Source organism: Epinephelus moara, chromosome 4 (assembly GCF_006386435.1).
Source record: "Epinephelus moara isolate mb chromosome 4, YSFRI_EMoa_1.0, whole genome shotgun sequence".
In the NCBI taxonomy this organism is placed as follows: Eukaryota; Metazoa; Chordata; class Actinopteri; order Perciformes; family Serranidae; genus Epinephelus; species Epinephelus moara.
This window is the reverse complement of record NC_065509.1, coordinates 22,231,575-22,243,355: the sequence shown is the minus strand read 5'-3', so window position 1 is coordinate 22,243,355 and position 11,781 is coordinate 22,231,575. Positions and strand designations below refer to the sequence as shown.

General features: G+C 42.2%; 3 protein-coding genes across 3 annotated transcripts; all 3 read right to left on the bottom strand.

Moving 5' to 3' along the window:
- Positions 1-2: 2 nt before the first annotated feature.
- LOC126389011 (protocadherin alpha-8-like) lies at positions 3-1,503 on the bottom strand (the record flags this gene model as incomplete). Its single annotated transcript, XM_050042428.1, has 1 exon — positions 3-1,503. A coding segment is annotated over exon 1 (1,359 nt), but the record flags the coding sequence as incomplete, so codon positions are not given.
- Positions 1,504-1,955: 452 nt separating this feature from the next.
- On the bottom strand, positions 1,956-11,443 carry LOC126388638 (protocadherin alpha-3-like). The gene is made up of 2 exons (XM_050041856.1): positions 8,920-11,443; positions 1,956-2,293 (listed from the first exon to the last, which is right to left on the bottom strand). Exons 1-2 carry the CDS (start codon positions 11,278-11,280, stop codon positions 2,282-2,284), a joined length of 2,373 nt encoding a protein of 790 aa, XP_049897813.1. The 5' UTR covers positions 11,281-11,443; the 3' UTR covers positions 1,956-2,281.
- On the bottom strand, positions 2,506-8,427 carry LOC126389329 (protocadherin beta-15-like). Its single transcript, XM_050042964.1, has 4 exons — positions 6,670-8,427; positions 5,612-6,631; positions 2,605-3,049; positions 2,506-2,519 (listed from the first exon to the last, which is right to left on the bottom strand). The coding sequence occupies exons 1-4, from the start codon at positions 7,999-8,001 to the stop codon at positions 2,506-2,508; spliced, it is 2,811 nt and encodes a 936-aa protein (XP_049898921.1). The 5' UTR covers positions 8,002-8,427.
- Positions 11,444-11,781: the final 338 nt, after the last annotated feature.

The window sequence follows — 11,781 nt, the reverse complement described above, 5'->3', positions numbered from 1 at the left end:
CTGTTGTCATTTACATCTGATATCTCAATACTGAGAGTTTTAACAGTAGATAAGGGAGGTTCACCACAATCTGTAGCTTTTATTGTAATGTCATAATGTGACACCTCCTCTCGATCCAAAAATCCCTTCGTAACAACTGAATATATGTTCTCCTTATAGGAGGGCTTTAATTCAAAAGGCACCTCTGAGGTTATGCTTGATATTATTTTGCCATTTACACCGGAGTCTTTGTCCGTTACACTAAGAAGTGAAATAACTGTGCCAGGCTTTGAGTCTTCAGACACTCTATTTGACAGTGATGTGACTTCTATTTCCGGTGGATTATCATTGACGTCTTTGACCTTTATAATGACTCTACACTCACCTGTCAGTGGAGGTGTTCCTTTATCGGATGCTTCCACGTCCAGTTTATAAACATCGTTCTCTTCATAGTCCACAACTCCTTTTACTCTAATCTCTCCAGTTAATTCATCCAATTCAAAAATATCATACACTTTTTCCTTTAGAGTTTTTCCGAGGCTGTATTCAATTTCACTGTTGGTGTCTTCATCAGGATCCGTTGCATTCATTTTGAATATTGAAGTACCGACTGGAACATTTTCTTGTATTTCAATTTGGTAAATCTCCTGACTAAACATTGGACGATTATCATTACTGTCAAGAACAATAATAGAAACATTCAGTGTCCCTGATCTTGGAGGTTTGCCTCCATCAACTGCTGTAACCAGCAGCGTGTGTTTGATCTTTTGTTCTCTGTCTAACGATTTCTTCAACACTAAAAATGGTATCTTATCCTCGTCGCTTTGGCGGATGTCTACTTCAAAATGTTCATTTGATGTTATAGTATATGTACGAATAGAGTTAATTCCAGCATCGGGATCACGAGCAGTGTGTAGTTGAAATCGTCTTCCAGGTAATGTTTGTTCGCCTATTTCAAATCTCTGCTCTTTTTCGCGGAAACTAGGAGAGTGATCATTTACATCAATAATTTCTACAACTACATAATGCATTTCCAGAGGGTTTTCAACAAGGATTTTTAGCTCCATTAGACATGCACCACTGCCGTGACACAGCTCCTCCCTGTCGATTTTCTTATGCACATACAGAGCTCCATTGTTCTGGTTTACCTCAAAAAAATTCTCCTTTGATCCCGAAACAACGCGAAAACGACGGTCAGTTAACAAGGTGATGTCAAGGCCAAGATCCTTCGCAACATTTCCAACAACAGTTCCTTCTTTCACCTCCTCTGGAATAGAGTATCGTATCTGAGCCAAAGCCTGTTTTCCGATAAAAAGTAGCAGAGCCATATGAAACACAAACAACCAGCACTCCCTCGTTCCATGTTTTCTGTCCGTCCCCATCGTTATACCACAGCTTTGAGGAAAAACAAGTAAAGCTGCAAGTGCGACGAAAAATGGTCTATGTCAAACCCGCTCAGTAACGCATAGCTACAAAATGCATAATGTGAATCCATCGGCTGGTGTGTATGATTCCAATGCCTGCTCTGCTCTCGATGGCAAACAAAAGCCTCTTCATGGGAGGGACAAAGTCTTCTATCGTTTCCCAATATTACAGTGACACCCGGAGGACATTCAAGGATCGTAATAGACTATATGTATATATATTCAAGGATATACTGCCCTTTTCTCCGAAATCATAATTTGTGACTTATGTCGTGAAATTAGTATGTCCCTGTTACAATATATAATATGCCAATGGACAGATGGGACCTTAAAAGAAAAACACGATTTTAACTTTTTTTTTGTTGTTGTTCCTCTGTGTCTCTGTTATTGTGTGTGTGAAGTGGGAAGTTTCCACAGATTACTTGTCTTTAACAAGATTTTTATTTGCTCAAATTCTTAATTTCCATCATAGGTTCAGTGATGATTTAAAATATTTTCTTTTTTATATTAATATATATTATTGTATTAGTTTTTGGTTTGACACAACTAGTGACAGTGTTTCAGTAACAAAGGAAAGCAGTCACAATCAGGCTCACATGAACTGTATTTTTCAGTGACATGTAGCTCAGTATTTAAATAAAAAAGCTCATACAAACTGCTCACACAACTCAACAGACACACCACCATCTTCATACCTCCCTATCCGTTATTGGTGAGAATTCCATGGACTGTTTGGTGACGCAACTGTGACCAAGTCTAAAAAGAGCAATGATTTCTAAGTATGTCTCTTTTGCTTAATAACAGAAAGGCCAAAGCGTTTCAGCACCATGGACAGCGGTCACAATCAAACCAAGAGCTGTATTTGTTGGAGTAAGTTTTCAAAGTCTTACCTCTTCTGATGTCCTCCTCCTGTCAGGGAGCACTAGTGTGTTGGCATGGCTGCCAGGGACTATAGTAGATCCTATACTCATCCTGGGTCCAACTAACATGTAGCGTTTGTCTCCAGATCTGTACTGGATGCTGTGACACAGTGTCCCATCATAATTAGCCTCTTGTAGATATTTGGAAGTATAGTCTGTGGATTTGGAGCACTGCATTGCAATCAGCACGATGATACTGATGATAAAAAGTAGAGAAACTGAGCCCAAAGTTATCATGAGGTAAAATGTCACATTGTCCTCCTCGTCAACTTTAGTTGCACTTTTAACATCAGAAGCTGCAAAAGCCTCTCTGGGCTCCACAAGTTTGACAATGACAGTAGCTGTTGCTGAGAGTGAAACGTTGCCATTGTCTTTGACCAGTATGAGCAGTTTATGCTCAGCCTCGTCTGTCTCTGTGAATGAGCGAAGTGTTCTGATCTGTCCTGTATAGCGGTCCAAAGCAAAGAGACTGTGGTCAGTGACTTCCTGCAGTGAAAAGAGTAACCAGCCGTTATATCCTATATCAGCGTCATAGGCTCTGACTTTAGTCACCAAGTGTCCTGCGTTGACATTGCGGGGAATCTCCTCCACACCTTCAGCAGAACCGTTGGAGCTGACTGGATACAGGATGACTGGAGCGTTGTCGTTCTGATCCAGAATGAACACGTTCACTGTCACGTTGTTGCTTAGTGACGGAGTTCCTGAATCCGTGGCGACAACTTGGAACTGGAAAGTTTTCACTGTTTCAAAGTCGAAACTTTTTAGCGCGGAAATGTGTCCATTATCTGGATTTATATTGAGGAATGCTGCAATTTTAACTTGACTTCCTTCATCTCTGACTATATGATAAGTCAAAGCCGCATTTTCATTCAAGTCTTTATCTGAAGCAGTGACAGAAAATATTGAGTTTCCAGGCACGTTATTTTCTACTAGGTAAAGTTCAATTGGATTATGCAAAAACTCTGGCATATTATCATTCACGTCAGAAACATCAATACTCAGAGTTTTGAATGTGGAGAGAGGAGGCTGACCACAGTCTGTAGCTGTTATTGTGATGTCATAATGCGAAACTGATTCTCGATCCAAATGCTGCTTCAACACCAACGAGTACATGTTATCTTGATATGATGGTTTTAACTGAAATGGCACATTATCTGAAAGACTGCATATTACTTTACCGTTTAAACCGGCGTCTTGGTCTGTGATGCTTATAAGAGAGACCACAGTCCCAGGTTTGGAGTCTTCAGACACCGTGTTTGACAGTGATGTCACCTCTATCTGAGGTTTGTTGTCGTTTTTGTCGAGCACTTTGATGATCACCCTGCAGTCGGTACTCAGTGGAGGATGTCCTTTGTCAGTGGCATGGATGTCTAATTTAAAAACGTCAGCCTTCTCAAAGTCAATGTTTCCTTTTACTCGAATTTCTCCAGAGTCTTTATCTAAACTAAACATAGCATATATATTTTGGTCAAGTTGACCACCGAATGAATATTCAATCTCTCCATTTGCAGCCTCATCCGCATCAGTTGCCTTCACCGTAGTTACATTTGTACCTGCATCTACATTTTCAGGTATTGTCACAGAATATACGTCTTGGCTAAACGTAGGATGGTTATCATTTGAATCGAGAACAGTGACTGTGATATTAAGAGTCCCTGATCTCGGTGGATTTCCACCGTCAATTGCTGTCAGGATCAGTTTGTGCTCATGGTGCTTCTCCCGATCCAGAGCCTTCTGCAGCACTAAGAACGGTATCTTGTCCTCCCCTCGCTCTCGCATTTGTATGCTAAAATATTCGTTGTGATTCAGTTTATACACTCGCACAGTATTGATGACAACATCTGGATCGTGCGCAGTTGGTAACTGGAAACTTTTACCTGGAACAGTGGACTCAGCAATGTCTAATATTTTCTCTTCCTCTTTAAAGCTCGGTGAATTATCATTTACATCTATGATTTCAACCCCCACATAATGTATTTCCATGGGGTTCTCAGCTACCATTTTTAAGTTCATTAAACACGGAGAAACGCTTTCACAGAGCTCCTCTCGGTCGATATTCTTATGCACATACAAGACGCCATTGTTCTGATTTACTTCAAACTGAGCATCTCTAGATCCCGAAACAATACGAAACCGTCGTTCCCTCAGAGAACTGATGTCCAATCCTAGATCCTTGGCGACATTTCCAACAACAGATCCCACTTTTACTTCCTCTGGAACTGTATATTTAATCTGAGCTGAAACCCGCTCCACGAAGCCGAGCATCACAGAGAAACAGAGGGCTAACCACCAGGACTGTAATCCTCGTCTTTGTCCTCCGGCTCCCATCGTTTCAGTTCTGATTATTATTCTTATATCCAGTCACAGGTCCTTAGGAAGAACAAAACTGTCTAAGCCACAAAACATACCGGTGAAATATATCCCATGATTTCAGTATGTCTATGTACAATCCAACAATGGCAACACTGGTGTCTCTTAAACGTGCTGTCGCTTCTGTGTCGAACTGAACAAAACCTCTGTGGAAGGGGCAGGGCCATCGCTACAACACAACAGTGTACGCTGATATGACACTGACACCTTGTGGACTGGGAACATTATGACTACTTTTTCAAGCAAGCCGAGACATAAACTATGATACCAGATTGTTTGCAAATCCTAGCTCCTTAACTACAAAAATTTCTCTTTGCGGGCATTTTAATGTAGATTTTATATACAATTTATGTAATTCGCTGCCAGATAGCTAGTTTCCCTTAGTTCCTGTGTAGCATGACAAACTATTTACAGACTCTGAAACGTGCTTAATCAAGTTTAGTCCTTGAAATCCATAAGATTTAAAATTCTAGAACGAAACTTTCTGACATTCTCACTGAAGATCACAGCAGTGACCAAGGTTACAGTCAGCACCACGGACAGCGCCGCGTCATGTTGGTATAGCTGTCCTTGTGGAGTAGCCCGTAAGTATTGCTTTACAACTTGAATCCCAACTATAAAATCACCACAATGTAACCAATATACTACACTTTAACCGCAGTGTAAGCCTTGGATGGCAACACAGAATATGGTGTCATGTTCGTCGCTTGAACACATTTCAAGAGAGGTAGAAAGGGACACTGGTATGACGTGCATGAACATTTGAAATAGTTTGCTTTTCATAGTAATCATTATTTATTTTATATGTTTTTAAATGTAGTCAAATATGTTGTGAGTAAATTTCGTTAATGTGACCCGCAGTAAATTTTCTGTGAGGTCATGAAGATATTTTTAATTAAAATCGAAACATGGACTTACCTCTCCAGATCCCCTCCTCCTGTCAGGGAGCACCAGTGTGTTGGCATGGCTGCCAGGGACTATAGTAGATCCTATACTCATTCTGGGTCCAACTAACATGTAGCGTTTGTCTCCAGATCTGTACTGGATGCTGTGACACAGTGTCCCATCATAATTAGCCTCTTGTAGATATTTGGAAGTATAGTCTGTGGATTTGGAGCACTGCATTGCAATCAGCACGATGATACTGATGATAAAAAGTAGAGAAACTGAGCCCAAAGTTATCATGAGGTAAAATGTCACATTGTCCTCCTCGTCAACTTTAGTTGCACTTTTAACATCAGAAGCTGCAAAAGCCTCTCTGGGCTCCACAAGTTTGACAATGACAGTAGCTGTTGCTGAGAGTGAAACGTTGCCATTGTCTTTGACCAGTATGAGCAGTTTATGCTCAGCCTCGTCTGTCTCTGTGAATGAGCGAAGTGTTCTGATCTGTCCTGTATAGCGGTCCAAAGCAAAGAGACTGTGGTCAGTGACTTCCTGCAGTGAAAAGAGTAACCAGCCGTTATATCCTATATCAGCGTCATAGGCTCTGACTTTAGTCACCAAGTGTCCTGCGTTGACATTGCGGGGAATCTCCTCCACACCTTCAGCAGAACCGTTGGAGCTGACTGGATACAGGATGACTGGAGCGTTGTCGTTCTGATCCAGAATGAACACGTTCACTGTCACGTTGTTGCTCAGTGACGGAGTTCCTGAATCTGAGGCGACAACTTGGAACTGGAAAGTTTTCACTGTCTCAAAGTCGAAACTTTTTAGCGCAGATATTTGCCCCGTGTCTGAATTGACATTCAGAAAAGACGTTACATCACGATGCAGCCCGTCACCTCTCACTATGTGATATGTTATTGCTGCATTTTCATTCTGATCACTATCAGAAGCACTGACAGAAAATATCGATGCGCCCGGGGCATTGTTTTCTACCAGGTAAAGCTCAAATGGATTCTGACCGAAAAGCGGCCTGTTGTCATTTACATCTGACACCTGAACACTCAGGGCTTTTACAGTGGAAAGTGCGACACCTGAACACTCAGGGCTTTTACAGTGGAAAGTGCAGGTTCACCACAGTCAGTAGCTGTTATTGTGATGTCATAATGGGACACAGTTTCTCTGTCTAAACGCCCCTTTGTGACAAGAGAGTACATGTTTTCCTCAATGGATGGCGTCAAATCAAACGGAACATTATCTAAGATTTTACAAATCACTTTCCCATTAACCCCTGAATCTCTGTCAGTAACACTGATGAGAGAGATAACAGTACCAGGCTTTGAATCCTCGGGCACTACATTGGACAGTGATGTTACTTCAATGTCTGGCTGATTATCGTTCACATCTTTTATTTTTATCACAACTCTACTTTCAGCCGTCCAAGGTGGCTGACCTTTATCTGATGCCTGTAGATCTAGTCTATACATTTCTGCTTCCTCAAAATCCACCTTTCCTTTTACTCGTATCTCACCAGTCACGCTGTCTAATTCAAATGTGTCATGCACTTTTTTCTTTTGTATTTTTCCAAACATGTATTCAATTTCGCTGTTAGAACCTTCATCTAAATCTGTAGCATTTATCTGTATTACAAGAGTTCCTATCGGGGCATTTTCATCTAATGACACTGTGTATGTATCTTTGCTGAACACAGGGCGATTATCATTTGTATCTATTACAGTGATAGTTAGATTAAGGCTGCCAGATTTTGACGGACTGCCCCCATCGATAGCTGTTAACACTAAACGGTGCTCAGCCTTTTGTTCCCTGTCCAAAGGCTTTTTCAGCACTAAAAATGGTAGCTTATCCTCTTCACTGTCTCTGATTTCAATATCAAAAAAATCAGTTTGGTTCAGTTTATATAATCGGACAGACTGTGTGCCGACATCAGGGTCTCTAGCTGCATGAATTTGGAAACGAGTACCTGGAGGTGTATGCTCTGCTATTTCCAGTCGCTGTTCGCTCTCCGGAAAAGTCGGTGAATGGTCATTTACATCCGTTATTTCAACCCCTACGTAGTGTATTTCCAGCGGGTTTTCTACAACAATTTTCAAGTTTATCAAACAAACCTTGATCCCATCACAGAGCTCCTCTCGGTCCATGATTTTCCCAATATACAGCACTCCATTGTTTTGATTCAACTGGAACAGAGCATGGTTGGGCCCCGAAACAATACGAAACCGCCTGTCCGTCAAAGTGCTGACATCGAGCCCTAAATCCTTGGCAACGTTTCCGACAGGAGATCCCACTTGTACCTCTTCTGGAACAGAGTATCTTAGCTGAGCAAAAATCCGTTCCCCAAAGCACAGCAACAAAATCCCGGCAAACCAGCAGCAGTTCACTCGGCGCCTTTGTCCTCGTCCTCCCATTGTGAAGCGAAAAATATTAACGCCTTCTTTTACACAAATAAAATAATCCAATGTCTTATCGAACCAATCTGATTAGATCCATTTCACGATTCTCAGCTATGACCCTTCACACATTAATATAAACAGCTATTCGTATTGCTTGATACATAGCCTACGATGTGTACTCCGTCAGCAAACCACCTCCATAAGAAATGATCCAGTGATGGGCAGGGTCTCTACAGAATGAGCAACACAACCATTATCTAGGCCACACTGACACCATGTGACCAGTGGGCTGCAACACCATACGAAATACCAAGTGTTTTACTTCACTGCCTTGTTCTCTGTCACAGTCGACTTCTACGACTTCTATATACCTTCATGTTGGAAATACTTCAGTAAAGTAAATGTGGTGAGCTGAATAAAACTTCCCCCATAGTCTCACTCTGTGGGGGATGCTTGGGTATTCCTGTCCCAGCAAGTCAACTAGATGTTTGGTATGATTCTCAGCAACTCCCAGTCAGGTGTGAGGATACTAGACAATTTAAATAGGCAATACCTGCAATGATATGCATTGTGCAATGACACATGACACCGGCAACTTCAAATTATGTCGGAGTAATGTAACTGAGACAGTTTGACAGTTTGACAGTCTGTTTTCTTCTATATACTATGGTTTCACTTAGCTTAACAAAAGCGCAATGACACTAACTGAATGAGGAAAACAAACTTCATTCAGAACAACAGGCAGTGTATTTTTCATTTAGGTCTATCTGACATTAGTTGTATTGCCAAAAACATCACAACATCACCAGCCCACAAACAACATTTCAGCACCATGGACAGCACAGTTTCACACCAGCAAACAATATGCGTCTATTTCCATGATTTAATATTGTTGTGCAAAAGCATTATGTAAATAATTAAAAGGGATCTTACCTCTCCAGATCCCCTCCTCCTGTCAGGGAGCACTAGTGTGTTGGCATGGCTGCCAGGGACTATAGTAGATCCTATACTCATTCTGGGTCCAACTAACATGTAGCGTTTGTCTCCAGATCTGTACTGGATGCTGTGACACAGTGTCCCATCATAATTAGCCTCTTGGAGATATTTGGAAGTATAGTCTGTGGATTTGGAGCACTGCATTGCAATCAGCACGATGATACTGATGATAAAAAGTAGAGAAACTGAGCCCAAAGTTATCATGAGGTAAAATGTCACATTGTCCTCCTCGTCAACTTTAGTTGCACTTTTAACATCAGAAGCTGCAAAAGCCTCTCTGGGCTCCACAAGTTTGACAATGACAGTAGCTGTTGCTGAGAGTGAAACGTTGCCATTGTCTTTGACCAGTATGAGCAGTTTATGCTCAGCCTCGTCTGTCTCTGTGAATGAGCGAAGTGTTCTGATCTGTCCTGTATAGCGGTCCAAAGCAAAGAGACTGTGGTCAGTGACTTCCTGCAGTGAAAAGAGTAACCAGCCGTTATATCCTATATCAGCGTCATAGGCTCTGACTTTAGTCACCAAGTGTCCTGCGTTGACATTGCGGGGAATCTCCTCCACACCTTCAGCAGAACCGTTGGAGCTGACTGGATACAGGATGACTGGAGCGTTGTCGTTCTGATCCAGAATGAACACGTTCACTGTCACGTTGTTGCTTAGTGACGGAGTTCCTGAATCTGTGGCAACAACTTGGAACTGGAAAGTTTTCACTGTTTCAAAATCGAAACTTTTTAGCGCTGAAATGGTGCCATTGGCTTCATTTATATTTAAAAAGGAAGTTATAGTTGGCCCCGGGGTTTTACGGTCAAGTGAATATGTGACTGCAGCATTTTCACCTCCATCCGCATCCTCTGCGCTCACTGAGAAAATTGACATCCCAGCCTTGTTGTTTTCAGGCACATAAAAAGTATACGGGCTTTCAGTGAACAAAGGCCTATTGTCATTAACATCTAGCACATCTACCTGTATCACCTTCGTCGACGACAGGACGGGGCTCCCTAAATCCTTCGCTGTTATTGTGATATCATACATATGTATGGTTTCCTTATCTAGGTAGTCTTTGGTGACCAAAGAGTATGACTGTCCATCAGGGGATGGCTTTAAATCAAAAGGTAAGTCACCGGGCACACTGCAGACCACCTGTCCGTTCACACCTGAGTCAAGGTCCGTCACACCCATCAGCGCCACCACTGTGCCGGGAGGTGCATCCTCTGGGATGCGACTTGAAAGGGACGTGATGTCTATTTCAGGTCGGTTATCGTTCACGTCCTCCACTCTGACGAGCACGTTGCAGTGTGTGGAAAGAGACACGGCACCTTTGTCAGCAGCGAGGACCTTAATCTCATAGACTTGCTTTTCCTCGTAATCAAGGCCCCCTTTCACTGTTAGTTTGCCAGTTCTGCTATCCAAATCAAAGGGTTCAGATGAGAGTCCTCTAAGTTTACTCCTTAAAGAATATTCGACCTCACCGTTCAGCCCCTCATCTGAGTCAGATGCATTTACAGTCAGCAGAAATGTTCCTACAGGTACATTTTCCTTTATTGTAATGGTGTATTTCTGTTTATCACACACCGGTGAATTGTCATTAATGTCAGACACAATAACAGTGATATTGATAGTGCCAGATTTTGGTGGTTTTCCTCCATCTGTAGCTGTTAGGAGTAACCAGTGCTGAGCGGTGTGTTCTCTATCCAAAGGCCGCTGTAAGATTAGGAATGGCACCTTTCCATCCTCCCCGAATTCCTCTGTTTCCAGTCGAAAATACTGGTTATGGTTGAGCTTATATGCTTGTAAGGAATTCAAACCAACATCCAAGTCGTGTGCTCCCTCCATTTGAAATCGAGATCCAACTACGGCGGACTCCAGCACCTCTAATGTGTAGTTTTCCTCAGGAAATTTCGGCGCATTGTCATTTACATCGAGTATTTCAACCACTACTTGGTGCATCTCGAGTGGATTTTCTGCAACTGCTTTCAGATTTGTGATGCACGGAGCAGTTTGTGCACACAGCTCCTCCCTGTCTATCCTCTGGTTCACTAACAAAACTCCATCTCTCGGATTTACCTTGAACAGATCCTGCTTTGTTCCCGACACCACACGGAGATTCCTATCCGTAAGTCTTCCCAGATCTAATCCAAGGTCTTTGGCCACATTTCCAACTGCTGTGCCTGATTTTAATTCCTCCTGGATGGAATATCGTATCTGAGCAGAGATTCCTCCCAGATTAGTCACTATCATCAGGGCCAGACAAAAAGAAATCCACACATCCAGCCATTGTCCTTTCATGTCCGATGTCGCCATTTTCGGGGGGAAAAAAAGGTCTTTTACCTAACGTTTGAATCCGTCAACGAAATTCTAGTGGATTTTTTCACTCTCCTCTGATAGATAACAAACAAAACAGATCTGCGGGATCCATCATCCTGACAGAGGAATGGAGGCTGTTTAGTCCGGTCTTTCAACCCGTCTCTTTGGTTTGTTACTGAATGCACATGTAAAATAGATCCCCCCTCACACACACAGCCGCTGTGGGGATATACAGTGTAACAGCACCACCCATTGACACTGTGACGATGGTGCGGTGACTAACACGTTTTCTTCCAGTTTAGCCTCCAGTGTGTGATGCTGCTGAAATACTTCACATCTGGATTCAGACAGTAGAAGCTCTAAGCAGAAGTAGATGCTATGATCACACCAGTTATGGAAACTGACCTATTTCAACATTACTGTTTGTGTTAGTTAAAGGCTGCTCCTCTTACCAAGTGTCGCATATATCTTATTTCAAGTTGCATTTTTTTAAATACC